Here is a 25,002-nt window from a genome sequence, read left to right as displayed (position 1 = left end):
CGAAGGCGGCACCTCGGGAACGACACAGCGAGTCGTCAGTCTACACACACAAGCTGACGGCTGGGCAGCAGGCGCTGGAGGAGGGGCCCAGCCGCAGAGCCGCGTGACAAGCACCAGGCACGGCTACCACGACTACCCTTCACAGCAAGAGACGGGGAAGGGAGAGGAGATCGCTGAAGGGTGACTTTTCTGCCCGTCTCCGCAGAGGAAAAAGGAATGACGTGGCCTACGGGCAACAACGTTACGATTATTCTAAAAATTATTTGTTAGTTTATTTTTTGGCTGCCTCAGGTCTTACAGTCGCGGCGCGCGGGATCATCGTGGTGTGCGTGCTGGCGTCTAGTTGCGGCGCACAGGCTCAGTAGCTGTGGCACGCAGGCTTAGTTGCTCCACGGCGTGTGGGATCTTAGTTTTCCCCACCAGGGAGCGAACCAGTGTCCCCTGCATTGCAAGACGGATTCTTAACCCCTGGACCGCCGGGGAAGTCCCGACGATGTTATTATTAAGGCACGGATGTCAAAACGTGACATTTGCAACCTGTGACATCAAACCACCTAAGTTAAAATAAGGTTCTAGTGGGTTTATAATATGTTGCCATCAAAAGCTTGTTCACAACTCTCATCAAACGGGTATAACATCCCTGTGAAGCCAAAGTACAGGTTCCACCGCTCTCCGAAAACAGAGCATCCGAGGAAACCCTTCCTTAGCCGAAAAGGCATGCGGCCAAGAAGCAGTCACCTGAGGGCCCGTCCTGCTCGTGGACGCACAAAAATCAATCGAGATGAAGCACAGGTGCTCACAGATACGGTTCACAGCTGTAGCGGCTTGACGCTGAGATGCTGAGTGTGGTTCCAGGAAGGAGCTTGGCGGGCCGCTCTCACTGCTGGGGTGGGCGCTGCCTCTGTCACACTCGCTGCAAGACACGCTGAGCTGAACGAGATTTTCCCTTTTCGCCTTTTTTTTTTTTTTTTTTTTGGTAAAAGTGCCAATCCTCTTCGGATTTCTTTTGGTTATAGCAAAACCAGGTACTGAAGTGAGTCCTTCTTAATGGGGGAGACCTGCATCTAGATTATCCCCATTTCACAGATGTGTAAGCTGAGGCACGAAGTACTCAGGCTAAGAACTCAGTTTTCTGGAAGCAGAGACCTCTGGGTGGTCCGGGATGCTCCGAGGCCACAGGAGCCCCCGCCGGACCTTGCCTCCATCCTCTCAGCTCTCGCCCAACTTCCCACCTGGACCTGCTGGTCACGGTTGCCCACTCTGGCCACCACTGTGGTGCCATGAAGAAGCCTTTGGAAGCCAAGGTGGGGCTCAGCGACTCACTCTTTGTTTGGGGAGCGTGGGTGATTCCCCTAAAACAAATCCCAGGGGAGATCTGCTGATCTGTGTGGCGCAGATGTGGCTGTTACTTGGGGCACAGATTACTAGCTATTGTACGTTAACACTTTCAGACCAGGAGCAGAGGAATTTCCAAGAGGCGACTGTAGGAATTCAGCTAAATATTAGTGTGGCTATAGCTCATTTAGGCTAGCTCAAATAAAATTTCTATTTTATTTGCACTAATATGCACCTCTAGCTGTTTACCTTTCTTAAATATCAAATTTCTTTCTTTCTTAAATATTAAATTACTTCCACCTCCACACTCCCCTCTTCAGGAAGCTTGCCCCCAGCAGAGCCCGGCCTGGGCTCCAAGCCCACGAACATGACAGGTCTGTGCGGGTCACACTGTGATCAGCACGACTGTCTGCCTCTGACTGACAAGACCGCAGGCCTGGTCTGCCCGGGGCCACCTCACTGGGGCCCCGCGGTACCCAGAGCCGAGCCACGTAGACGCACACCCACCCCCGCCCCCAAGAGCCACGGAACCAACACATCGCCAGTATCAGAGTGGCACCAGGGCAGTGTGAGCACCGCAGTGTGATACCACTGCCCTAACCAGCTTTCCTGGGACACCTGGCAGAAGTCTATTTGCAGACACAGCCTGTGAGAAATGTCTGCAGCCTCTCCCATGGTGTGAGCACGAACCTACCAGCACCAAGCAGAGCAGAACAGAACCAGGGACAGCAAACGAGACAATGGAGAAAGGAGAATCTTCCTGAAGTACCACTTCTCAGTAATGTAACCCTAAACCCAGTGAGACCTGGCAAGGTGAGGGTCACTCCTAGAGGCCTGGCTCTCACCTGAGCATGTGCGGGAAGGGCTGTTACAGGTCAACCTTCTCGAAGCCTCGCTCAGCGCATTTCAGACGGCAGGCGTTACTGTCTAGTATACCTTCTCTGAAGCATAGGTGGCTGTACCCTGTATGAACTGATGACATTTAAACAAGCCTGATCAAACTAATGTTCAGAAGTTGTGGTTTCACTAGGGCAGAACAGAACTAATTACAATGATTTGGGGTACGACTCCAACACGGACTTGGGAAAAAATTTAATGCAAATATTTAGCCACTGGAACATACAAATAAATATGCTCAGAATAGCTGAGGAAAAAAACCCAAGTAAGTGTAACTGCCCATTTCTCTTCAGTCCCAGATATTCCATTTCCAAAATACTGGTAATAAAATATACAAATCAACTAATAAGTAAAGAAGATATAGAACATTCAACACAAAATGACCTAAAATAAAAATAAAACCAAGGACAAAGCCTAATTATTTTATTTCTGTATATCAAGACTACAAAGAGCATTTAAACACTTAATTTATTCTTCAAATTAAGAAATTATACATTTTGTTTCGATAACGGTCACGGTCTTGAAAGTGTCATTCAGTTCTCCCACATTTAGAAGTATATTGCTAATTCTGGCCAGTTCAATACGACAGCCCAGAGCTCCAGTGGCAGCGAAACACCAGCCATGGGAGAGAAGTCGCACGCGGTCCAGAGTCCTCCGCAGCCCCAGCATCTGTGTTCACAGGTGATGCTCTGAAACGCTCTCCGCTTTTGGAGACTTGTGGAGACTGAAACCACCCAGGTCCTGATAAAGTGCCGAATCCCGAGAGAATCACCCAGGCCCCAGGCCGCCCGCCCCTCCTACACAGCAGCACCGATGGGGGGCAGAGGGTACGGGAGCGCGGCATCCCCGCACATCCAGGAGGACCGGCCCGCGGAGCCCGGGCCGCAGTGCAAAGGCGCAGGACCACTTTGGTTCAAGTGACTTGAGATGGCGCTGCAGGGTCTCCTCTCCCCGAGCCCTCGTGGGTCACACACGCCGCAGGGACTGGACCGGGACCCCCTCCCCTGAAAGCTCTCCAGGCACAAGGTGGAGACAGAAGTGGAAACAGAAGGAATTTCCCACCTCACACACACACCCCCACACAGTAACGTCCGAACCATCAAGATGCAGGTCAGCGGCAGGCCGGAAACAAGCATGCTAGTCCCATTTTGGGGAAATGGCTTAAAAAACACAAATAAAATATTACCATTGTTATCTACTTTCCAAACCTAACCACTCTGGGAAAAGGCAGCAGGGGGGGAAAAAAAAAAGCCTTTAGTTTTACCAATTAGGCCTGTAAACAATTCAACCACACAAGAAGCAGTGGCCCCCAGAGCGAGCCTCTCCGCCCTCAGGCCTGTCTCTCTGCAGACCCAGAGCTGGGCCGAGCCACAAGCAGCGCCTCTGCCAGGAGCCCGAGCCGCGTGGCTCGGGCCGCGCTCGGTTCCACCAGCAAAGCCAAAGCTTCATCTTTGGTTAATTTCACTGAGTTGCCACCAGTCTTAAAACTGTGCTCTTCTTGGCAAAATTACTAAGTTAGCCACGTGGCACATAACATTTGTTATTTTAAGTTATTTGAAAAGCAACACCCATCTAAATACGAGAGCACAACTTAATAAATCATTTAAAAATGCAGGAAGAGGGGTGGCGGGGGAGGGACCCAGGAGAGCCAGGGGTCCAGCCTGAGCGCCCTGCTGGCCAGAGGTGGCGCGCAGAGGCCCTGGCCTTCGCCGTCAAGGGGGGGCCGCGGCCGCGCGGGTTCAGCTCAGCTCAGCTCGAAGCCCGCGGCGCACTCGATGGCGTAGAGCAACTTGCTCCGCAGCAGCGCCTCGTCCTGGAACTCGGGGAGCTTCAGCAGGTTCATGCAGGTGCTGGCCGTGGGCAGCCGCTCCAGGTCGGAGCCCCCGTTGTGAATGCAGAACGCGGGGTACAGCTCCTGGAAGACAGCAGGTGCGCAGGAGAAGGTTAACAAGCACGGCCTGAAATGAGCTTTCCAGACTCGTACACAAAAGCTGCTACCCCCAGTCACCTTTCCCCAAAAGGACACTCGCTCTTTCACTGCGCTCGAGACTCAGCTCTGAGTTTCTACCAAATACTGTACCCTGGGCTCCACGCATAAAAAGGGATAAAGAATAGCATTAATTCATGGGAGACATAGCCTTGTCAGTGAACAGGGTCTCTAAAGCTTTTATTTTTTAGTCTTTTAAAAATGTGTTTAAAGTTCAAAAAGGTACAAAAGGGTAAAGAGCTGAGGATACAAGCCTCTGCTTCACACCAAACCACAGGAGGCAGAGAAGCCCGTCTTCTCCAGATGGACCACACCGTGTGGATTAGGCTCAGGGGCCACGTGGATGCAGCAACAGTGAACGTAAAACAATTTCAATCAAGGAGAGAAAAAGGCAATCTCTAAATATCGAAAGCAAAATGAAACAAACCTATGTATTGGTGGCTTAAGCACACAGAGAGGAATATTTCCAGTGTTATAGAATTTCAAAGAAATCTTAAACGGTTTTCAGAAATGTCACAGTAAATTATTGGTATTGTTCTAAAACCACTGTAGTATGATGTACAACTGTTATATAAGTGTTTTTTAATGATGCTATTAATTTTTAATTAATTAATTAATTTTTGGGGCTGCGTTGGGTCTCCATTGCTGCGCGCGGGCTTTCTCTAGTTGTGGCGAGCGGGGGCTACTCTTCGTTGCGGTGCGCGGCGCGGGCTTCTCATTGCGGTGGCTTCTCTTGTTGTGGAGCACGGGCTCTAGGTGCGTGGGCTTCAGTAGTTGTGGCACACGGGCTTCAGTAGTTATGGCACGTGGGCTTCAGTAGTTGTGGCATGAGGCTCCAGTAGCTGTGGCTCGCGGGCTCTAGAGCGCAGGCTCAGTAGTTGTGGTGCACGGGCTTAGCTGCTCCGTGGCATGTGGGATCTTCCCGGACCAGGGTTCGAACCCGTGTCCCCTGCACTGGCAGGCGGATTCTTAACCACTGCGCCACCGGGAAGCCCCACCGTTATGTAAGTATTAGAGAGAACCATAACTTCGAGCAGGGCCCTAGAACTTATCAGAGGAAGCAAATGAACTAACAGGAGCCACGGTTTTCATAGATAGAGAGACCCCAATGTAAACATCAAAGAGGTAAAAACCTTATACGCCTAAATTTCAATTTGAAATAGCAGTTTGAACTTGTGATGAATTTTTCTCTTGGGGACAAAAGAACGCCCATTTCCTAGCTCTGTCCACTGAAAAGGCCTGGACACAATGACCACCTGTGACAACGGACAGATCAAGTGCCTGGGTTTCGGTCTCTACCAACCTATTCTCAAAGAAAGGAAACAGGGCTTCCCGGGAAAACATCCGATTCTAGACGTGGGCCGGGAAATGTACGTGACAAGTGTTTCTATCTTGTCATACCAGAAAGCAAGAAAGCGACGCAAAGCTACCTGGGACCCTGGAGCCCACCTGGAGGCCCTCGCCCACCCACGGATGGGGCACTATGGAAGAGCGACTGCAATGGACTGAAACACATCAAATGTGAAAAGTTCATAATGATAAGAAAGGAACCAAAATGTACTTCAGGAGATGCCAGTTATCCCCCTGAATGTTCGGATAACTTGTAAATGAGGAATAATCAAGAGTTCCTTGATTACTGTATCCTGGCTGTACAAACAGTCCTCAGGGTAACCAAAGAGTTGATGAGAAAATATAAAGTTTTTCGTTATAGACGAATCAGCTAAGAAAGGAAGAAACGATACAACTGGAAGACGGCTGCTTTCAAGCACAGCGAAGGGTGGATCTAGGCGGCGACCGCAGCACTGTGACCGCTCAGCCCCTCAGACGCCCAGATGCTGAAAGCCAGGACGCTGGAAACAGACGGAGCCGCGCTGCAGAGACGACTCACGACCACGGGGTCTGATGCTGGAGCCAGAGGACGTGAGCATCACGATGGCGTCTGTGCAGCGTTACTGCCAAAGGGAACATTCACATCTAGAATCCGGCGAAACCTCTAGCGACCAGTTTACAAGACACGCAAAGAAGCTTGTCCGCAGCACCAGCACGGATAGTGTCGGGCATCTGCTGTCATTTTTTAGACATAAAAATGACGTTCTGGCTATTTTTTTCAGCTATAGTGTAAAAATTCCCCCAGCTGCCCAGTTCCCACCCCATGAGCAGCAATGCTGTGGGTGTCTTGAGGACCTTCCACAGAGACCTGATGCAGAGACGAGAGTGTTTTCTCCCTCCTCCACCTAACAAGCATAAAGCGCTAGCACACTAGAGACGCTGTCTGCACCTTGACGGTTTTCCATCTGATAATGCGTCTCTGTGGCCTTCCCACACCAAGCCAGTGTCCCCACTGCTTCTCTGTAGCTACACGGGTCCCAGCAGGCACGTGCAGCACAGTTTGTAAATGGACACTTGGGTCGTTTCCACTTTTTCCAAACAATGATGCAATAAGTAACCACGTCCTCAAGTCATTTTACACTGGGAAAAAGTATCTGCAGGCTGAACTCCTAGACAGTGTTCCAGACTGAACACGCCAGGTCCTTTGATGGTTACAGATAACCAGTGCCTCTCTCTGTGATGCATGAACATCATTAGATGCAAGATGTGATGTATATGTTCCCTTCCAGCAGGAGCACAGTGCAGTGGGGACTGTCGTTACCTAGACAGCCTCTGTCTGCTAGCTCTTGGGCCTGTGTGCTCTCACCTTTCCACTGCTGCAGGGTTTCAGAAGCCTGGCTACTTAAACTTCTCTGCCAAATGCAAGCAGAAAACGGCGACAGAAAAGCAAAATGGCAGCCCAGCTGGTGCCTGGGGAGGAGTGAGAACCAGGACGGTGGACCTGGTTGGCGCCCTTTACACTAGCATGCTCCCTCCTTAGAGCTGTGACAGGAGAGAAAACGCTTCAAATGCCACTGCAGAGGCGAGTCTATTCAGTGGTCTCTGCGGACACCGGCTCCAAATCCTCCTCTTGTGGGTGTAACCTGATAACTCTGTGGGGACAGCCTGGCAGGAAGCAGCAGGAACTCACACATTCACATCCTTCACCATGGCCTCTACTTCTAAGGAGCGGATCCTAATAATCAGAGATGCAGACGATTTAGGTACAAGGATGCTGACAGCACTATTAGGAAGGAACAGTTGTAAACAACTAATAAAAAAAATCAGTATGTAAATTGTGGTAGACTCACATGATGGGACATTACGAAGTTTATTAAAAATATTTCAAAGACTATTTAATATGTGGAAAAATGATCCTGATGTAATGTTGAGTGAAAAGAGCAGCCTGTAAAACTGCACACGATACAGCTTAAGTTATATTTTAAAATCATGTCTATCTGCATAAACACATGCCCATATGTATATATATAGATAGATAGATAGATACAAACACACATTCACGTAAAAACACGATAATGGTTAGAATGGGAGCAATTATAGGTATTTTTTTTCTTCCTTATACTTAACCACAACTTCCAATTTTCTATAATGAAAACATTAATTTTGTTACAAGGAAAAAAAAGAATAGCATAAAAAATAATTACCTACTAACCACTGTAGAGGACAAGAAAGAACAAAACAGGAGTGCGGCTCCTGCCCTGACTGGGACCCCGAGCACATGGCACATCAGCCCACGACAGGTGCCCGAACGGCCGAAACTGCATTTCAACTGGATTTTGTTTCATCTACATGTTGAATTTAGCGCATAGTTTATTATGACGTGGGCAAAACCGAGCAGCGAGAGCACAGCCATGAATTGCTGACTCCAGAGACTTACATGCTTCTTATCATCAGTCTTTACGTGGTTCTCTACTGGCAAATAAAAACTTCATTTACACAATCCCTGTGGGGGCTTCCCTGGTGGCGCAGTGGTCAAGAATCCGTCTGCCAACGCAGGGGACATGGGCTCGAGCCCTGGTCCGGGAAGATCCCACATGCCACAGGGCAACTAAGCCCGTGAGCCACAACTACGGAGCCTGCGTGCCACACATACTGAAGCCCACGTGCCACATCTACTGAAGCCCGCATGCCTAGAGCCTGTGCTCTGCAACAAGAGAAGCCACCGCAATGAGAAGCCCGCGCACCGCAACAAAGAGTAGCCGCCGCTCGCTGCAACTAGAGAAAGCCCACGTGCAGCAACGAAGATCCAATGCAGGCGAAAAAAAACAAAGAAACAAAAACTGTGGCATGTTAATATGTGCTAAAACCCACTGTCTTTACCCCTAATTATAGTTTATGTGCCACTTTATTTCTAGAATAAATTTATTAATTAATTTATTTTTGGCTGCGTTGGGTCTTTGTTGCTGCACGTGGGCTTTCTCTAGTTGCGGTGAGCAGGGGCTACTCTCCGTTGCGGTGCGTGGGCTTCTCATTGCGGTCGGTGGCTTCTCTTGTTGCAGAGTGTGGGCTCCAGGTGCGCGGGCTTCAGTAGTTGTGGCACGTGGGCTCAGCAGTTGTGGCTTGCAGGCTCTAGAGCACAGGCTCAGTAGTTGTGGCACACGGGCTTAGCTGCTCTGCGGCACGTGGGATCTTCCCGGACCAGGGCTTGAACCCGGGTCCCCTTCATTGGCAGGTGGACTCTTAACCACTGCACCACCAGGGAAGCCACTTTAAATGTCTCATTAAAAAGTTAGAAACGGAACCAAAAGAGAAACAGAAATAACATTTATTACATCTATTATTTAGCATTCTGAGTACATTGAGGGCAACAATTTTCTCAAATGCTTGAATATACTAAAATAAAAACATCACATTTTTGAAACAGAAAAGGGTCTCTGAAGGCAGGGTCAATGAGTACTGGGTAAATGGATAAATGATTGGTAAATGGAAAGTTTGAAATATATTTTGCAGTTAAATGACACATTTTACTGTTTCTATCATCATGCTAATTGAATTTCCTATTTGGTGTCTCAAAGTTTAAAAAAATATGAAGTTCTTTGTTGAAATCTGAGTCAAGGGTACCATTCTGTGCATAACTAAACAGAGTACAACGGGAATTTGCATTAATTCAGAGTGAGACAAATCATCAATTTATTATGTGGCCTGATGGCAACTTAACAATTTTCTACAGCACTTTAATGATTTTTTTTGTCTGTAACAACCCCATTCATTAAACATCTTAAACATGAATGAGCTCTAGCAGCGGTTACTCTTCTGCAATTACCTGGCAGTAAGGGGTTTCGTAGCGCTGAAACTGCGCGCGCCTGCCACTGCTACTGATAATGCTTCACATAGAAGCCACTGTCTTCTTTCAGACCTGGACTCTGGCAGCCCTCTCAGCGCGCACACTGAGCTAACTGAAAAACATAATTATTATGGTGATTTCCCCAAATCTGGAGTCTGATGACAACCACAAAAGCATATGAAAACTCTTACATAAATTTCGCATTTAAAATGTTTTAGATCATTGAAAAAAATGTGAAACAGGAAGACTGTCTCACGGCTTCCAAAAAATTATTTTTCATGGTATAATGGTAACTCAATTATGATTATATGGGATCATCAACAGAGAACCAGAGAATTTTCACTATAATTCTACTTGGGATTTTGAAAGTTAATGTAAGTCCCTCAACTTTTCCTGTCCTCCAAACCTGTAATACTCCTCCTACTGGCTCTTCCACTGGCTGCCAGAATGTCTAGAACCTTCCAGCAAGACTCCTAATTTTTACTGAAGCAAAAACCACGGGCTTTAACTAATTAACCAGGAGCTGGCAGAAATCTCTAGGTCTTCCACTCAATTTTTTGATGGAGTAGGTCCCTCCAAACTTCCCTTCTTGAAACTAGACGCTTAGTTTTCTTACTTCTAGGATTGGTGTGGTTTTGAAACTGGAAGAAACTGTAAGCTTTGTCTCTCATAATACATTTTACTGACAAAATTACCTAATCACATTAAAATCTTAATATGTAAGAACTTAATTTATATGACTGTTTAGATGGACAATACTAACTGTTCCGACGGGAAACCTTCCATATTAGTGCCATTTATTCACGCCGCTGGCACTTTTCATCTACCTTCTTCCTGCTCTTTACATCCTACACGGCCAGGTTTCCAGACTTCACTACAAGCCCAAGAGGAACCAAAAAGCGGAGACATGTTTCTTTCACGTTGTTGCCCAATTTTCATTAGAGTCATAGAGGCCAATTTTCACATCCGGTTCTGCAGGCCAGGGCTTAAACCCACGAAGTAGGTCCATCGATTTCTTCTGGGAGGACTGGGGATTGCATACCAGCTAGGAGCATCACTAAGTCTTCCTGAATCGCTTTGTTTAGGTGTGTCACTTGTACACAGTTTTTTCCTGACTCAGTCTGAGTGTTTTTCTTCTAATAAATGAGTTTATTCTACGCACGTTCCCTGTTGTGGCAGTTCAGCTTGCTCTCGTTTCTATGTTTTCTATTTTATGATTGTCCACGTTAACTCTGTTTTCTATTATCTGGTAAACAGAGTTGGTTTGGTTGTCTTGTTTTGCACACTTATTTCTCCCTCTGAGAGTTTGGAAGATAGAGAAGGGATTTTAGTTCTGCTAGATCACTGAATAATATTATTCAGTAATTGTTCATATTCATGTCTTTATTATTCATTGCCCCTGAAATAGTCAGTGATTCACCGCCTACGAAAAACAGAATCACTGCACTTACGCCAACACCCTTTTCCCCATTTCTCTACTTTACTGCTCTAGTCCTGATGGCACTTTTGGGGATGCTGTATTAAGCTACTGATGTCAATTTATAAAACACTTAACTGAGGTGTAATTTACATACTGTATTTGTGTGTGTGTGTGTGTGTGTGTGTGTGTGTGTGTGTGTGTGTGTGGTACGCGGGCCTCTCACTGTTGTGGCCTCTCCCGTTGTGGAGCACAGGCTCCGGACACGCAGGCTCAGCGGCCATGGCTCACAGGCCCAGCCGCTCCGTGGCATGTGGGATCCTCCCGGACCGGGGCACGAACCCGTGTCCCCTGCATCGGCAGGCAGGCCCTCAACCACTGCGCCACCAGGGAAGCGCAAATATTACATACTGTAATATTTGCCCATTTAAATGTACAATTTAAATCCAACTTCAGGGCTTCCCTGGTGGTGCAGTGGTTAAGAATCCTCCTGCCAATGCAGGAGACACGGGTTCTAGCCCTGGTCCAGGAAGATCCCACATGCCACGGAGCAACTAAGCATGTACACCACAACTACTGAGCCTGCGCTCCACAGCCCGTGAGCCACAACTACCGAAGCCCGCGAGCCACAACTACTGAAGCCTGCGCGCCTAGAGCCCGTGCTCCGCAACAAGAGAAGCCACTGCAATGAGAAGCCCGTGCACCGCAACGAAGAGTAGTCCCTGCTCACCGCAACTAGAGAAAGCCCGCACGCAGCAACAGAGACCCAATGCAGCCAAAAATAAATAAATTTATATCTAAAAATGAATCCATCTTCAGAATGTTGCCATTTCCCCCCAAAGTTCCCCATTTCCACCCCTTTAAAGCCATTTCATGTAAAAGGAATCACACGGTCTGTAGTCTATTGTCTGAGTCCTTTCACTCAGCACAATGTTTTCAATGTTCACACACGTGGTAGTCCGTATCAGCAATCCATTCTTTTTAATTTCTGAATCTATCCCGTTGCCCAGAGAGACTACATTCTGTTTATCCATGACCAGTTTATGGACATTTGGACTGTTTCGGTTTTTGGTCGTTATCGGTTTCGGTCATTGTCAGTAATGTTGCCCTGAGCGATCCCGTGAGAACTGTGTGAACACATGTGAGTCCACTTGTTCCCAGGAGTGGGACTGCTCCACTGTACTGAGGGACATTCTCGGATAATGTGCCAGGACCCACTGAAAATGTTCAACGAAGACTGGAGGAAACCGGCCAGTAAACACAGTGTGCAGCCTCGGACTGGACTGCAGACCAGGGAAGTCGAAGTCCACGGAGGACTCTGCGGGATGGCTGGGCCGCTGCAGGTGCTCTGGACACCAAGGGGCAGGTAGAAACAGGAGGGCTGCGCCCCTCCTTGAGTGGACTCGGGGGGTCTGGGCAAGGCTGGACAATGTTTTAACTCCGACAAGGTCTCAGGTGGTGCTGAAGCTGCTGGTCTCAGGACCACACTCTGTGAAGCAGAGGCTCAGAGAAGCTCAGTACATCACTGTGCACTCCTCACTTTTGATCACTTAACTGTGGGTGTGTGAGAGAGCACTGAGGTGGTGGGAAAAACGTGCAAGAGACATGATGTCTTCAACGTTTACTCCCAAATGATTTGGAAAGAAATATATGTATATTATAGAGAGAATGATAAAACAGATGCGGCAAAATGTTAACAATGTGTCAAAGTGGGTTAATAAGTTCTTTGTTCAATTCTTGCAACTCTTCTATACATTTTAAATAATTTCAAAGTAAAAAGTTGAAGAAAAGAACAACCGATACGTAACTCAGTGTCCAATGCAAGGTTATTGGAAAGTGAATGCCAATCCATTAGGTTTCACAAGCAGATGCAATATACAATGCTTACGTAACTTGATATTATTTTATGTTATATATACCACTGTGTGCCTCTTTAAACTATTAAATATAGCTTTATTTCTTTTACTATGAATAAGAAAAACATAAACTGTCCCATGACCAATTTTATTTTATCTTATTTTTTTTTTTAAGATTTTTTTGATGTGGACCATTTTTTAAAGTCTTTATTGAATTTGTTACAACATTGCTTGTTTTATGTTTTGGTTTTTTGGCCGCGAGGCATGTGAGATCATAGCTCCCCAACCAGGGATCAAGCCTTTTTTTTTTGGCTGCGTTAGGTCTTCGTTGCTGCGCACGGGCTTTCTCTAGTTGCGGCGAGCAGGGGCTACTCTTCGTTGCGGTGCACGGGCTTCTCATTGCGGTGGCTTCTCTTGTTGCAGAGCACGGGCTCTAGGCTCACGGGCTTGGCTGCTGTGCGGCATGTGGGATCTCCCTGGACCAGGGCTTGAACCGTGTCCCCTGCACTGGCAGGCGGATTCTTAACCACTGCGCCACCAGGGAAGCCCCCCATGACCAATTTTAATTGCTAAAAATATTAAGCCAGTTTATAGGAGATCAACGTGAATTACCAGAAACGACACAGTAAGGCCAACAGGTGACATGAAATAAGTAACAGTGAGCAGCTAGGAAAAAAATATACTACTGCTTATGCATCATTCTTCCCAAACACCCGACGTCAACATTCGTAGCCTGTGTTTTCTTCAGTTCAGAAGTGAAAGCAGCCTGAGCCGCACAGACGCGTGATACTAATCACTCACGTCACAGCGCCCGCCCGGCTGCAGCAGCCCTTCGCTTTTAAGCCCCAACACAGTGACAACGCTCACAGCAATAGGTCGACACTGTGAACGCAGGGGGAAAAAACCCAGATAAAACCAGCACCAGGATACACAGATAATAACCAATCCTTCAGTGATGGAGCTGAAATACTCAGTTAATGAGGCTAAAAACACAGTGCACCAAAATAACCAACCGGGTGTTCTGACACACTGTCAACGCTATTCTCTGAGAACAACGTGTACGCACTACTCCATTCAGCCCCATCTGCTACCCTGCTGGCTTTCTTAGCTACAAGCTGGTGTTTCAAGCCAGCGGCGGCGAGCTTGTGTACCTTAAACCCCAAGAGAGGGGGGCGGGAACAGCTTGTCACAAACTTGAGCAGTTTGCGCTTTTCCTCATCCGTGAACCCTTCCACAACTCTCCAGAAGACTCTGATTACGGGGTGATCAGCAGAATAGCCTCCTATGACGAAAGGAACAGACGTTTCTATTAAAAACGAGGTAACTGCAGAAGCAAGATTCTCCTAAAGGCACCAGAGGAACAAACTTTTAAGAGTGATTCCTTTTCGTCGTGCCTGTCCAGTGATAAACAGTCTTTTCTTCTTTCAGCTCACGGCTGAAAGGCAACTCTAGAGAAACACCTTTATTCTGTCCTGGTAGGTGATGGGCAAGTACACAGCAGCGAGAGAAGCTTCAGAAGGTAAAGTACCAAAGGCCAGAATGAGGAACAAACACCCTGCAGCTACAAGATGAACCCTAGTAGCAAAAGATGCTGCAAAGGGGTCTGAGTTTTAAGAACTCTGCTAGGGGTCAAAAATCAGCCTCTGTTGAGTAGCAAACCCTACCTAACAAAGGATTTACGTGATGGTCACACATCTAGAAATGGCAGAAACACTGGGATTTTTATTTTTAATAGAGCTAGTTACTTTGCCAACACATCTTAGTATCTAAATTTGTTTTATCACCCATCCTTCCAACAACAAGGTAGAGACCATGGTTACCAACCCACACCAGCACTCAATTAGACCACTGTTCTGAAGTGGGATATCTGCTACTTACAGCTTTTAATCTAGTTAAGTGCTTCCTAAAACTGAAATAATTGCTGTATGTTGTTCCCTCATTGTTAATATACTAGAGAAATACCATCAATAAAATATCTTAAGTGCATTAATTGGCGCCAAAATGAATATGGCAATATTTTAAACCTATTTACTAGAATAGGAATAGCTAGGATCATTAAAGGCATATGCTTTCAGTGCAGACAGGATAACGCAAAGAAGCCAAGACCACTTCCTTGGCAAAGGAAAGCTTGTATTGATTTCATTCTTTTCAACAGAAGACTTGATAGTGAGGACAGCGTGACCTTAGATATTGTCTGCCTTTACAGAAACATTAGAGTTCAAATTTAGAGCAATACAAATTAATTACAGACAGGGGAGACACAGGCACACATTTATATACATACAAATAGACACACATGGATATATACGTAATTTACTTTAGTAAATTTATAGTTCTGAAACCATCACCACAATCCAGTTTTAAAACATATCCATTTCCTCAAAAGACCCCCATGTCCACCCCATAGACAACCATGATCTGGTCTGTCTCTCAGTGTGCTCTTAAAGATGTTTCACTAAACGAAATTACACTCACGATACTGTGCAACTTTCACTACGATCCATTTCCAAAACCTTTTCAAAATTTACCTTGGAGGAAAGGTTGGGAAACAGCACTCAACAGAACAGAGGAGTCTGGATGGGTTTCTTTTTAAAACTGTCGTAAAATATGTAACATAAAATTCACCATTTAAACCATTTTCAGGTGTATAATCCAAGGGTGTTAAATTACATTCACACTGTTGTGCAACCATCGCTGCTGTTTCCAACCCAAACGTTTTCATCACCCCAAGCAGACAATCCTATAACCACTAAGCAGTAACTTCCTGTGCCCCCTCCCCAGCCCCTGGTAACCTCTCATCTACTTTCAGTGATTAGGAATTTGCCACTTCCAGGTATTTCACAGAAGTTGAATCATACAGTATCTGTTCTTTTGTGTCTGGCTTATTTCACTTAGCATAATGTTTCCAAGATTCATCCACGTTGTGGTGTACATTTGAACGTCATTCCTTTTTAAGACTTCATAATATTCCCATTGTATGTCTACAACACATTCGTTTATCCATCACCTGTAGGTGGGCACTGGGGTTGTTTCCACCTTTTGGCTCCTGTGAACAATGTTGCATGAACACAGGTGTTTCAGTCCTTGCCTCCAATCCCTTTGGATATAGACCTAGGCGTAGAATTGCTGGATTCTTTTTTTTTTTAATATTTATTTATTTGTTTGGCTGCGTCGGGTTTTAGTTGCGGCACGTGGGATCTTCACTGCGACACGTGGGATCTTTTAGTGTGGTGCACGGGCTCTAGAGTGTGCAGGCTTAATAGCTGCGCCACGCAGACTCCCTAGCTGTGGTGTGAGGCACGTGGGATCTTAGTTCCCTGACCACGGATTGAACCCACGTCTCCTGCATTGGAAGGCGGATTCTTTTTTTTTTTTTTTTTTCTTTTGGTACGCGGGCCTCTCACTGCTGTGGCCTCTCCCGTTGAGGAGCACAGGCTCCGGACGCACAGGCCCAGCGGCCATGGCTCACGGGCCCAGCCGCTCTGCGGCATGTGGGATCTTCCTGGACCGGGGCACGAACCCGTGTCCCCTGCATCGGCAGGCGGACTCTCAACCACTGCGCCACCAGGGAAGCCCGGAAGGCAGATTCTTAACCACGGGACCACCAGGGAAGCCCTGAATTGCTGGATTATATAGTAATTCTATGTTGAGCTTTTCGGGGAACCACCAAACCATTTTCCATGTTGGCTATTTTAAATTCCCACAAGCAATGAATGTGTGTGTGTGTGTGTGTGTGTGTGTGTGTGTGTGTGAGTATGTGTGTGTGTGTAGTCACAGCCATCTGGTTCTGGTTTACATTTCCGTAGTGGTTAGTGACACTGAACATCTTTCTGAGCATACTGGCTATTTGTAATATCTTCTTTGGCGAAATGTCTATTCAAGCACTCTGCCCGTCGTTGAACCGGCTTGTCTTCTTGTTGAGTTGTAAGGGTTCTTTACACATTCTGGATACCAGACCCTCATCAGATATATGATTTGCAAATATCTTCTCCCATTCTGAAGGCTGTCTTTTCACTTTCTTAATAATGTTCTTGGATGCACAAAGCTTGTAATTTTGATCAAGTCCAATTTATTTATTTTCTGTTGCTCCTGCTTTTGGTGTCGTATCTAAGAACCCGCTGCCAAATCCAAGGCCATGAAGATTTATCCCGGTGTTCTCCTAAGAGTTTTATGGTTTTAGGTATTACATTAAAGTTCTTGATCCATTTTGAGTTAGTTTTTGCATATGGTGTGTGTGTGTGTGGGGGGGTACAGCCTCATTCTTTTGCAAAAATCCAGTTGTTCCACAATTAACTTTTTATATAACTGTAAACTTTTCCAAAGAGGTTCTACCATTTTAACACTGCCACCAGGCAAGAGGGTTCAAATTTCTTCACATAGTAACACTTAGCACTGTCTTCTTTGAGAACATTCTAGTGGGTATGTAGTGGTATCTCATCAGAATTTAATTTGCATTTCCCTAATAATTAATGGTGTCAAAACATCTGTTCATGTGCTTATTTGCTTAACAGACATTCTTATATATCTTCTTAAGTGAAACACTTTATTTTCTGCCCATGTTCTAAAATTCAGTTGTTTATATTATTGAGTTGCAAAAGTTCTTTACATACTGTGGACATAAGCCATTATTAGATATATTACTTGGAAATATTTTCTCTTAATCTCTGGCTTGTTTTTTCACTTTTTTAATGGTATCTTTTGAAGTGCAACATCTTTAATTTTGAGAAAGACCAAATTTCTATCAATTTCTTTTTTCTGGATCGTGCTCTTGCTGTACAACTAAACACTCTGCCTAATCCAGAAGTCATGAAGGTTTTCTCCTATATGTTCTTTTAGGAGTTTTACAGTTTTGGCCTTTACCTACAGGTCTCTGATCATTTCTGCGTATGCTGTGAGGTCAAGGTCTAAATTCATTCTTTTCCACGTACCACTGAACTGTCAAAAATCATTAACTGTAAATCTAAGGATTTGTTTCTGAACTCCCAATTATGTTCCACTGATCAATATGTCTATCCTTGTGCCAATCCCACAATGTCTTAATTATTGTGGTTTTATAGTAAGTTTTAAATCAGAGTGATAATCCTTCAACTTTGTTTCTATAAAATGTTTCGGCTATTTTAGGTCCTTCACATTTCCATATAAATGTAAAAATCAGTCTGCTGATTTTTACCAAAAACCCTGAAAATACCAAAATAACAGACTATGGTTAAGGAAAACAAACGAAAATAATAGTGGTTGTTTTAAGGATGATTTTTTTTTTTCCTTTTCACTGCTCCGAAGTATATAAAATAAAGTTTATGGGACTTCCCTGGTGGTCCAGTGCTTAAGACTCCACATTCCCACTGCACAGGGCACGGGTTTGATCCCTGGTTGGGGAACTAAGATCCCGCATGACGCGCGGCACAGCCAAAAGAAAAAAGAAAAACAAAAAAACCTCACAAACGCCCCAAGAGTACACCAATCCAACTTGGAACAACCTAGTTATGCTTTTGTGATTTCGTTAATGGCTAACGTTGCTGAGCATCTTTCTATGTGCTTACTGGCCATTTGTATGTCTTCTTTTTGGTTTTTCATTTTCTTGAAGAGTAAAAACTTTTAAGTTTAATTTAATCAAAAGTAAACATTTTGATGAGGTTCAGTTTTTAGGTTTTTCTATTTTTTGGTCTAGCCCTATTTTTCAAAGCAGAAGACTGGAAGCAACCCAGTGGCCATAAAAGAGGGTTAACAAGGTAAGTTGCGAAGAGAAAAAAGCAGGCTGCAGCATAGTGTATACAAGCAAGGAAAATAAGAATGGAATTTGTATTTATATGTGTATTTGTAAAGACACCAAGACCAGTGGTTACTCCTGCTGGGGACGGGCAGGGGAGGAATGGGATGGTGAGAAATGAGACAGGAAGACGAGTTCACTGTAACCCCATACAGCCTGGGTTTTAAATCATGAATGAATTACCCATGTAAAAAGGCATGTTAGAAATTACTTTGGAAATATGACCATCTGTAACATTTTCAGGGACGGATAACTAGTAGTGATAACATACCTGAATAGTTTGTAAAGGATTTTAAGTCCTCCAGACTTATGGGAACTTGTGCACCAGAAATTAATACCTGAAAAAAAAAAAAGTTCAGGTTATAAAACTGGAGGCAGATTTTAAGAAGGCCTTTCACATCAGGAAACACCCGTGTCCCCAGGTGCAGGAAGTGGACCTGGATCTCCTGCTGGTCGAACATCCGCAGCCACTCCAGGCTCACCACGTTGGCCAGGCCCTGCCGGAACGCCAGGCAGTGCTGGCGGATCTGCCTGTTCAGCCGATAGTCGGCCACCAGGTGGATGTACGCAATCCGGTTGGCACTGCTCACCGGGATATCTTTTCCACCGAATTTTAGTTCAACCACCTGTGAATATTAACATAAGAGTCAAAAACTTCTCAAGGTATAGGGTAAAACAAGAGTAAGAACAACTGTTTCAAGGGTCCTTGACTGTGTTGCTCTGTACACGAGAATCTTAGTGAAAACCAGCACGTGTGGTCTCACAGATGGAAGAGTCCTCTGATGGGACCCTCCAAAGCTTGGCATCTTATTCTGTCTTTAAGATCATTAACCACCCCGGCTTTCTCCAAAGTACCAAGGAATGATGCTACAATGTAGTCATGGCAATTCCATTAAAAAAAAATAATGAGAAATCACACAGGGCAATAAAAAATTAATTAAAAAAAAAGAAATCACAAAGTGCAAAGATATGAACCGAATGATCAGCACGAGTCAGAAGGGATTCATTTTGGAGAAAACGCAGCTTAAGGAATTAAGGTTGTAGTAAAATGATTATTCTTACTTGCACATATAGGTAGCATATATTTCTCTGCTTCCACATTACCACCATAAAGTACTTTGAATATGATATAAAGGGTAGTTAGTGGTAATCACTAGAAATAACTCCATTTCTCGTGTATCTGCAAGCATTAGAAAGAACTTCTTTATCACTGTGTAATGACACTCAGAAAATCGCAGGGTCAGGAACCCCTGGGAAGCATCCCTGGAGCGCTGGGGGGAATGAGCTGCAGCAGAGATGGGGAGCCCGGACTCGGGTGCCCCGCACCCCACTTCACTGTGTGCCACAGAGAAGTCACCCGGCCCTGAACGCTATGACACGGTGATACTTGCTTTGTCCATCCTGGAATTGTGACTGTGTAAACTCACATAAGCAAAGCTGACTAGACAAAACTCCACAGACAGCTACAAATATGTAAGCCTAATTTACCAGAGTAGACTTCAGAATCCTCGTTTACTAGTGCTTAAACAAAAGAAATGCATTCGTAATGCGTGTGGATGAGGTAATGTATGCCAAGGATAAAGAAATATAAATACATCCAAAATAGTGAACAAAGACATTCCAGAGTGGAGGAGTTATTTAGTAAGGGGACTGCTGCCAGTGGAAACTGGGTAACATTCAAAACAGGCTCAATACGCCTAGTAAGTAGAGGGCAAACTTGGGGGGGAAAAGCAGAGGACTGCTTAGATTATGGACCATGGGAAAATGATTGATACCCTCCCCCGCCGCCAGGATTTCCTTCACAGCCTTTAGGCTCTTGGTAGTTACTATATTCCAAGTGCAACAAAGACACCCCCCTCCCTCTGGGTGATGGCATTTTACCCCAATTGTTTTACCACTTTACAGAAAGGGCTATTTTAAGATCTGGTGATGGCTTTACTTAAATTATCCTCTGTCTGATGGTTACACAACCACCTAGTGCTAACAAAGCTGTGCAGCTGTATCAGATGACGCTTCACTGCTCACTAATTCGCGTTCTCAGGGCTGGAACCGCCAGGTCTGAGGAGGGGCTCTGGCGCGAGGCCGCGCTGTCTCTTGTGCCGCTCTCCCGACAGGTTTCCTGTCAGCCGAGCCACAGGAGCTGCGGTTCTGTTTCCACAGCTAAGACGCCACCCCCCTTCCTTTAAGTGGATTAAAAGCAGATAATAAATGATGATGTACTGTGTGATCTGGAAGAAAAAGGACCCATGAAGGTATCGTTTAGAGAGCTTCCAAAGCCCCCGTTACCTGGCTAATCAGACAGCACTGATGTTTCTAGTAACTTTAAAGCGGTTACACTGGGAATTTAAGCTCCTCTCTCAGGCTACACCTAAAAAGCTATGTATGTTTAAATCACGTCAAATCTGTCCTCAGAGTTCCGTTTTGAGGGGCATATTTAAATCTTTAAAAATGGAATCTTTAAAGCAAGAGCTCTCCTCTCTGCCGCCCTGGACGTCTACACCTTACGGCCTTGGGAGTGCACAGGCACTGCCCCCTCTGCCCCAGCCCCCGCAGTCACTCACGCACAGGGGCTCATTTCATCCTCACGGCAGCTTACCCCCTTCTGAAGATGAGCACGGGGTCTGTGACTCGCCCAAGGTCACACAGCAAAGCAGCAAAACCAGGGCTTTAGCCAGGCTCTCATGATCCAAGTTCAGTGCTCGTCTACAGAACAGTGATTATTTATGGATCCATCTTAAATGCTGAGCATTTTCCTCAAGGGAGATATGTGCATAAATTAGTAATCTAAAACTTCAGGTTCACTTTTGAGTAGGCTAACAAGCAGCCATATTGATTACACTAAAGAAAAAAGCTGGAGAGCAACACCATTATTTTATTTTATTTATTTATTTATTTTTTTTGCGACACGCGGACCTCTCACTGTTGTGGCCTCTCCCGTTGCGGAGCCCAGGCTCCGGACGCGCAGGCTCAGCGGCCATGGCTCACGGGCCCAGCCGCACCGCGGCATGTGGGATCTTCCCGGACCGGGGCACGAACCCGTGTCCCCTGCATCGGCAGGCAGACTCTCAACCACTGCGCCACCAGGGAAGCCCCAACACCATTATTTTAAAAGGGCAGATTCGTTAACATAACCTGCCACATAGTGAAGCATTTGCATGTTACACATCTTTAAATCGTGATGTTTTATAAACCTCAATCTGTACGTGAGAACTAGGTTTTTACATATATTTCTGCAGATCCATACGATCTCTCCCCAAATTAGGTACTTTACCGGTGACTTTAATTTTTCCAATTAGACTCCTTAATATACTCATTCTTACGCATTATCATCTATAATCTCTCTACTCAGTGGGAATTTCTATGAATAACTGGAACATCCTGACTTCACACTTTTGCTTTTAACAGATTCCAGTATTATCAGTGGCGCTTTAACGGAACTCTTACATACGCGACATCTCACCATTACCATCTATTTCAGAAGGAAAATGGGAAATACCCCCATTAGCAAAGGCCTCGGCGACGGCCCCAAAGCTTTTATTTCGTTTCTTCTAAGTCGTGCCACTAGGTGGCGCGAGGCAACAGCAGCATCACTGTCTGCATGTTGACGTGTCCTTCGGACAATAATAAATCCCGTCTCTAAAAAAACATCTCAGTTTTGCGGTGCTGAAATTTCAGCTCTATGAGATGCAAGAAGAGGTCAAAACAAAACAAGCAAATGAAATCTGGTTCTCAGCCCCTCATCCTTTTATCTTACAGCATCGATGCCAGTTCTCAAAGATGCCTAGACGACCAAGCAGGAGGAAGGAGGAGGTCTCAGGAAGCATTATTTCCTTTATTCCTGTTTAGGATTTAGTCACCTATTTCTGAAACAGGTAGCTTTTTTTTTTTTTTTTTTTTTTTTTCTTTTGGAAGTCAGTACCAGCTGATGATCACCTGTGAATCTGAAACTCAAGTGTTACCTTTTCTTCCTGTACGCGGGCCTCTCACTGCTGTGGCCTCTCCCGTTGCGGAGCACGGGCTCCGGACGCGCAGGCTCAGCGGCCATGGCTCATGGGCCCAGCCGCTCTGCGGCACGTGGGATCCTCCCGGACTGGGGCACGAACCCGCGTCCCCTGCATCGGCAGGCGGACTCTCAACCACTGCTCCACCAGGGAAGCCCTAAACATTTGATTTTTATTCTATCATTTCTCCTAGTATGTTAGTGTATCTCACTAACATACGACATGACCAGAAAGTTAAATTCATCACAATCCGTCCTCATTAGAGTGTTAAATGAAACTGTAACATCATATAGTTATATTTTATGTACACAGTTCACTTAAACTCTTACCAAATAAAGCGTTCATATTAAATGGCAGAACGGAGAAAAGACTTCCGAAAATGGGAATAGTGGTGATGGAGTATAACTAATAGGAAAAGAGAAATTAACTGATACGGAGAAATATAAAGCAAAAATGCTACATGGAACTATTTTCATCAGGGAGAAAAAATTACGTTTTATCCTTCAGTTAGTCAAAATTGCTCTACAATCTTAAATTCCAAGTGAATTAATGCTTAACCTTTAGGGTCACTCATTATCTCCCTTATTTTACCCAGAATTAACTGGATATTATTATTATTGCACAAGGAAGCAAGAGGCACTTAAAAGTAAGCGGAAACACAACGACCCAATCAGCATTATAGTACCAGTTGGTTACTTCAAAATTCCAATGAGATATGAACAAATATGACTTTCAAAGCGCTCAAACAATTGGATTTGCCTGTGTGCATCTTTTAAAGGCCTGCAGACTGTGGGATCATGTCCGCGCGTGTTCAAGTAGACAGAATTGTACGATGACCCGCACGCCCGCCTCCACCACCAGCTTCAGCAAGCTCCACCTCTCGGCCAATCTAGGCCACCTGTGCCTTCACCTACTGGCCTGGTTCTCATGACAACTGAAGCAAATCCTGGGTGTTAAATCATTCAGTACATATGGTGTACATGAGTGTTCAGAGCAGTATTATTCCTAAGAGCCAAAAGGTGGAAATGACCCGAACACCTATCAGCTGGTAAAGAAAATGTGCTATATCCACACGTCATCTGGCCAGAAAAGGGAGTAAAGCGCACCTGCAACGCCCAGTGAACGAAGCCAGGCACCAGAGGCCACACACCCTAAGGTTCCAGGTATGAAAAACACCCAGAAGAGACAAGTGCACAGCGACAGGAAGTGGGCCAGTGCTCGCCTAGACTGAGGACGGGCGGGACGTGCTGCTGGGCACACGGAGTCTCCGTGGTGATAACAGTGTCCTAAACGTGGATGCTGGAGCTGGTCGTACTAACCCGCCTTGTACAGGCTACAGGGCGGAATTCATGGTACATGGATCGTATCTCAATAAAGCAGCTATTCAAAAACTTAGCTTGGCTCTCTAGTATGTTATTTACTTTTCTCAAGGATAAAAATAACAGGAGCACGCAGGTGGATAGTGAAGGTCTGCGACCCGCGTTAAGAGCTGCCGAGTGCCACTCGGCTGGATGAGGACAAAGGAGCACCCCCTGCCCCCCAGGCTCCAGAAATGAGGCGAGAGGCAAGGTTAGCTCACAGCCACGCGAGTGACCGTCACAGGAGGACGGTTGCTGTGCCCGGCAGCCTGGCATCGCGAGGGGTGGCGAGGGCTGCGCTTACCACCAGAACTCCCCCAGCTCTACTCTCAGCCCCGGGACTCTTCCAAGGAAGATGCGCACAAGCTCATACAGCGGAACGCAAACGTCTTTGCATGCCAGAGCCCCGACTCACCTGTGCCTCTCCGAGGTCGTTGTTCACCACAGTGAAGTTCAGCCCCAGCTCCTCCACGTCACCTTCGTAGCTCTTGAGAAACAGCAGATTCTTATACACCTCGGGGTCTAAGGACGCCAGGTGGTGGATGTCCACATCCGCGCTGGTTCCAAGCAGCTTGGACAGGAAAAAGCCAGCGAAGGGCAATTCCACCAGCATATTTTCATAGAGAGCCTTCAAATGAGAACAAAGACCACTGATTCGCATTTCATAGGAACTCTTTTTTCATACTTCCTAAAACTGAGGAGATGTATGTCCAATTTGATATTTAACAGAATTCTAAGACAGCAGACGCCTTTCCTCCATGAGGAGGATGGTGGAAGCTAGTATTTGGTGAGCGTTCACCACGTGCCAGGCCACAGTTCAAGCATTCAATGCATACATTCACTACGTAGAAACTTCTAGAACAGACTACCAAAGAATTTTGGGGCTGAAATGCCAATGGGGATTTTTAAGAGCCACAGCCTTCATGCTGCAAGAGCCTGCCAGATGCTTTCCGTGAAGTGTTTTTCAGGTGCATCAGTCTCCTAGGGCTGCTGTAACAAAGCACCACAGACTGGCTGGCTTCAAACAACAGAAACTTATCGTCTCCCAGTCTGAAGGCCTGAATTCAAGGTGGCAGCAGGGCCACGCTCTCTGGGCGGGCGCTAGGGGAGGGTCCTTCCTGCCTCTTCCAGCTCCGGCGTTGCCAGCACCTTGCTGGGCCCTGGCCTGTTGCTGTGCCCCTCCAGCCTCTGCCTCTGGACATGCTGCTCTC

The 25,002-nt window shown here is 45.9% G+C and overlaps 1 protein-coding gene across 1 annotated transcript in view; it reads right to left on the bottom strand.

Moving 5' to 3' along the window:
• Positions 1-3,976: 3,976 nt before the first annotated feature.
• UBE3C (ubiquitin protein ligase E3C) overlaps positions 3,977-25,002 on the bottom strand; it is a 120,295-nt gene continuing 99,269 nt past the window's right edge. Inside the window, exons 19-23 of the mRNA XM_007463981.1 lie at positions 24,207-24,419; positions 18,870-19,058; positions 18,704-18,770; positions 13,817-13,947; positions 3,977-4,147 (exon numbers count right to left, since the gene is read on the bottom strand). Of these exons, the coding sequence (XP_007464043.1) occupies positions 3,977-4,147; positions 13,817-13,947; positions 18,704-18,770; positions 18,870-19,058; positions 24,207-24,419 (771 nt within the window). The remainder of the gene's footprint in view (positions 4,148-13,816; positions 13,948-18,703; positions 18,771-18,869; positions 19,059-24,206; positions 24,420-25,002) is intronic.

The sequence above is a fragment of the Lipotes vexillifer genome, unplaced genomic scaffold (assembly GCF_000442215.2).
Source record: "Lipotes vexillifer unplaced genomic scaffold, Lipotes_vexillifer_v1.1 scaffold2094, whole genome shotgun sequence".
In the NCBI taxonomy this organism is placed as follows: Eukaryota; Metazoa; Chordata; class Mammalia; order Artiodactyla; family Lipotidae; genus Lipotes; species Lipotes vexillifer.
This window is presented reverse-complemented; position numbering and strand designations above follow the sequence as displayed.